Raw genomic sequence first — 4,772 nt, 5'->3', positions numbered from 1 at the left:
ATCTATTGCTGGCGATTTGCTGCTGTCAGGAGCAGAGGAAGCCCAAGAAAAAAAGACGGCATGTGAGACTTTTAAAACGTATCGTGTCATTACGATCGGGAATATGCGACACTTGAATATAAAAGCACCACCAATACATCTGTACGTCGGCATTTTGCTTCACCACATCGAGCCATTCATCAAACATCGCAGCGCGCACACCGATCTCGGAGGATCCGCAAAGCGGCTTTCTGTCACATGTCGATAGTAAACGAAGACTCTGACGTCACATTCCGACTTTTAGCACACTGCGCCCCCCGACTTTTTGCTGGTACTGCAACTCGCGCACGCGTGGCGTTGATTTCTGAGGACCTGCTCAGAGGACGCATCAAATGAACGTGGAAGCGTACGCGTTCTACGCGTGAAGTAGAAACGAGCCCATCCATTATCCAACCCGCTGAATCCGAACACAGGGTCACGGGGGTCTGCTGGAGCCAATCCCAGGCAGGGTGGCAACCCATCGCAGGACACACACACAAACACACCAAGCACACACTAGGGTGCCTTTGACAAGATGCCTTCACAAGTTGCTGACAATTTTGAAAGTTTGGCTCCAGATGTGCTCATCCAGCTGCTCATTCTTTTCAGCACCTGAGTGATCTTTATGTCCACCTCTGGATGAACTCGCAAAGTTTCTTTACAACTTTTTCGTCTCATTATGTAGAAGTCCCGAGGCCCCCACAAACTCAGACGACGCGGCCGATGGCACCGATTCTGTTTTTTTGAAGACAGTTGTAATTAGTTATGCAGGACTCACTTTTACTCACGTCGCATTTTGGAAATCGACAATTCATATCAGCTGAAGATCTGGAAATCACTGACACGTTTACTGAGGAGCGTCACGTCGCCAGTCCACCTAACCTGCATGTTTTTAGACTGTGGGAGGAAACCCACGCAGACACGGGGAGAACATGCAAACTCCACGCAGGGAGGACCCGGGAAGCGAACCCAGGTCCCCAGGTCTCCCAACTGCAGTGCTACCCACTGCGCCACCGTGCCGCCCTTACACCAAAATGTTACCCAGCAATTTACGGAGACAAGACTTCACACCAAGAAACATACGTGGTGTCTTTCATAAAGTCTCATACAAGTATTTGGTGACAGGTACTGCATAAACTATTTTTAAGAATGTCTTTATTTGTGCTCAGACGGTACTCCAGGCGTGAATCCCACCTACTGGACCCGCAGCGTTCGAACTCCACTCGGAGCGCCGCGCAAATGCAGAAAGGCGGCTGCCGCTTTCACTTGTTGAGCCAAACAAGACTGGCGGACCGGCTGACCAATAGGGCTCGTGCCTGCGGCGAGGCCAGTGACGTCATGGCGGGAGCGCGCCTCAAAATCACGTGACGGTGCGCATTTGAAACCAACCTGAGGGCGGCGCTTTGGAAGTTCGACACGTCAGGATCGAGCGGCCAGTTACTCGCCGGCTTTCGTGCTGTGCAGTCGCTCGCTCGCCATGAGACGGAGGCTGCTGCTGGTGTCCAACTCGACGCTGTACGGCGGCGGCTACCTGCAGCACTGCCAGGAGCAGATCGCCACTTTCTTCGGACTGTGAGTAGCCGCTTCTCCAGTCGACGACAGTTGAGTGAAATCAGTGCACTGTGCTGTCGGAGGGCGGAGGGACTCATCCGATGTCGCCGCCGTGTCGCGAGTCCGAGCCCCGGCAGGTGTTTAACCGGTCAGCTTGTCAAACCAACGCTCATTCAGCCTTCGAGCGGTCAGAAAACAGCGGGACGGCCAGGCTCGTGCGGGGCACACTGGGACCTGTCATCTCATTGGCAGGGCGTCGATACGCACCATCAGAGTTAGTCAGACCTTTCCACGTCACCCAGGTGGGGGTCACATTTGTCAGATGGCAAGTTTCACACAAAACAAAGTGCAGATTGTTGAGGTGTTCAAGAAGGGCGAAGCAATTTAAAGACGAGACCCCCAGCACTTACCAGCAGGTGTCACTCATAGAGATGTGACCAGCAGGGAGGTGAGGGTCTCTTTAGAAGGAAGCGCAGAGCCCCCCTGCTGGGAAGGTGACCCACTTGGCAGCACTACCTGGATGGGTGCCCTCTCCTTCTGTACAAGATGAGAGCGTATCTGACAGAACACGTCACATCTGGACTACTGCAACTGCACTGGCATGTGCCACCAAGCCACTGCAGGGGATTCCATATGCAGTGGTATGTATGACACTCAACCAGTCGAGGTGGGCACCTGTCACTCCTCTTTTCAGATTACTACATTGGCTCCACGTGGCAGCACATGTCCTGATGCTCGAATACAGAGTAGTCAGTGGGTCTGCATCTTTAGACACAGAGACCCTCGTAACTCCCTGTGCCCCTTCTCGCCCACTCAGACCTGCCGATGACTGGCGTCTGGTGATGCCCACTCTGCGTGGTATCAAATCTCACTTCAGACACATTTCATGTGGGGCTCCTGGCTGGTGGAGCGAGCTGCCCACCTCCATTCAGAATTGTGACTCCCTCAGGGTCTCACTTGGATTTTATTCTGTGCTTTTCACTTGTCGTGGTCAGCTTTGTCACCTTTGTCCTGTCACACTACGGTACTCAATTATGATGACCTCATTGGCTTTGGATAATAACGCCTGATAAATGTCAATCTCTTTTTTTTTCTTTCTTTCTTTCTTTCTTTCTTTCTTTCTTTCTTTCTTTCTTTCTTTCTTTCTCTCCAGACACATTAAGAGGATTCTCTTCATTCCGTATGCGCTGCATGACCAAGACAGTTACGCCACAACGGTGACAGAGAAGTTTCAAAGTCTGGGTGAGTACGTGCCAGGCCGAGCCTCGACTGGAGTGCCAGACATGAATGATTAACTGGCATCTCGCCATCATCAGGCCCTTTGCCCCGACTGACACTCCATACTTCAGGGGCTAAAGGTCCGACTGGAGGGGCCGAGTCCTGTGTGTCTTGTCACCGGATTCACGTCGTGTTCTTATTTAAACCTAAGGTCCCAGAGACAGGTGGCACCTGGCACATTAAACCTCGGTGCTCGACGGCGTTTCCTTCGGTCAGCTCACCCTCATGTCTGTCTGTCTGTCTGCTGGTTCAAGTCCACCTGAAGGCGGTGACCGCTGTCACGCTGGACTGGTCACCACTTTGACTTGCCCCATTTCTGTCCGGCCTGTTTCTGCCCCACTTCGTGTCCCCCCCATCCCATAAACTGGACATTTGGTGTTTTGTCTTTGCAGGTTATGAAGTGGACAGCATCCACAAAGCCCTGAATCCTGTGGAGGCCGTCAGGAAGGCGGAGGCCATCTTTATCGGTGAGGCCCTTGGCTGGGAAGTGCAAGTGGGCACCTTCTGCACCCACACAAGACGCTGGTAGAAATTGAGTTTTCTTTTTGTGTGCCCCCCCAGGAGGAGGAAATACGTTTCGCCTCTTAAAGGCACTATATGAGAAGAATCTGGTGTCGGAAATCAGGAAGCGAGTGCTGCAGGTGAGAGGAGGGTCGGTCAGAAGATGGCCTGTCACACCCGTCCCGCTTCTGCTTCATGCCCGTCATTCTGCACTTTTTCTTTTTTTCTTCCAACCCTCAGGATGGAGTGCCTTTCATGGGCTCAAGCGCTGGGACCAACGTGGCCACCATCAGCATCCACACCACCAATGACATGCCCATTGTGATGCCACCTACACTTGGGGCTATTGGTTTGGTGCCATTCAACATCAACCCTCACTACCTGGACCACGACTCCTCGAGTCGCCACATGGGGGTGAGGAGTTCTTCTTCTGTCCAGCTGACTGACCTCATGGCCTCCCCGTTGGCACCTCTGCCCAACTTTCCCCCATCATCTTCTTATAACTCTGGCTGTGCCCTGAGGTTCAGATGCCAGCTGCCTATTCTGTCTGTCTGTCTGTCCTGAGGGTCTTGCTGTCCAACGCTCCTTCCCCTCACCTGTGTCTCGTCCCATTCCAGGAGTCACGAGAGCAGCGCCTCACGCAGTACCACGAGGAGCCCAACACGCCCAGCGTCCTGGTAGGTGTGCCGTTCTCGCCGCTCGCTGCCCGCTAGACCAGGGCCTGCACCCATGCAATTGTCTGCTCCCAACAGGCTCTGCGTGAAGGGTCCATGTTGCTGGTCGAGGAGAACAAAGCGACGCTTTTGGGGTCTACGAGGGCCCGTCTCTTTGCCAGGTACAGTAGATTTTGGTTGCTCCTCCTCGCCCGGTGTGTTCCGGCACATTCTCCCAATAACCTTGTTGTTCCTTGCAGGGGAAAGCCGGCCACCGAATACGAGCCTGGTGCAGATCTCAGTTTCCTGCTCAGCGGAGAGTCCTGGCTGTAATGCGAGACCCCCGGCCGGCCACTTGTCCCATGGAGGGCTGCTTTAATGTTTCATGCCCTGGTGGGCACTGAATAAAAGATGGCAGGAGGTTATGTTTAGGTTGGTCCTGCTGCTTTCCTCGTGACCTGCTCAGTTCAGTGGTGCACATTACCTAAGGGGGGTCTCACCAGAGCCGAAGGGGGTCCAGAAGGGGCCGCATGTCAGAGTCGTGATGTGGAACCCCACAGGGTGGCAGGTGGGTGCTGGGTGTCCATTCCTGCAGAGGTCGTGGGGCACAGAGGGTATGGAGCAGGCATTGATGAGTCTGTATACAGACGAGAGGTCGAACAGCTGGCCCTCTGGTGCGGTCAAAACAACCTGGAGCTGAACAAGCTTAAAACTGTGGAGATGACAGTGGACTTCAGGAGGAGCCCCCCAGTGCTGCCCCCTCTCACACTA

General features: G+C 53.8%; 1 protein-coding gene across 1 annotated transcript; it reads left to right on the top strand.

Moving 5' to 3' along the window:
• Positions 1–1,422: 1,422 nt before the first annotated feature.
• Positions 1,423–4,458, top strand: si:dkey-69o16.5 (Alpha-aspartyl dipeptidase-like). The gene is made up of 8 exons (XM_028806174.2): positions 1,423–1,590; positions 2,723–2,811; positions 3,240–3,314; positions 3,409–3,488; positions 3,589–3,762; positions 3,966–4,025; positions 4,101–4,183; positions 4,262–4,458. The coding sequence occupies exons 1-8, from the start codon at positions 1,496–1,498 to the stop codon at positions 4,332–4,334; spliced, it is 729 nt and encodes a 242-aa protein (XP_028662007.1). The 5' UTR covers positions 1,423–1,495; the 3' UTR covers positions 4,335–4,458.
• The last annotated feature ends 314 nt before the right edge of the window (positions 4,459–4,772 follow it).

This window comes from Erpetoichthys calabaricus, chromosome 8, assembly GCF_900747795.2.
Source record: "Erpetoichthys calabaricus chromosome 8, fErpCal1.3, whole genome shotgun sequence".
Taxonomy (NCBI): Eukaryota; Metazoa; Chordata; class Cladistia; order Polypteriformes; family Polypteridae; genus Erpetoichthys; species Erpetoichthys calabaricus.
This window is presented reverse-complemented; position numbering and strand designations above follow the sequence as displayed.

Excerpts from the sequence above, each read along its gene's own strand:
- si:dkey-69o16.5 (XM_028806174.2), top strand. The coding sequence starts at position 1,496 with ATGAGACGGAGGCTGCTGCTGGTGTCCAACTCGACGCTGTACGGCGGC. Across the intron at positions 1,591-2,722 it reads ATCGCCACTTTCTTCGGACT|ACACATTAAGAGGATTCTCT; the intron begins GTGAGTAGCCGC and ends CTTTCTCTCCAG. Across the intron at positions 4,026-4,100 it reads CCAACACGCCCAGCGTCCTG|GCTCTGCGTGAAGGGTCCAT; the intron begins GTAGGTGTGCCG and ends TGCTCCCAACAG.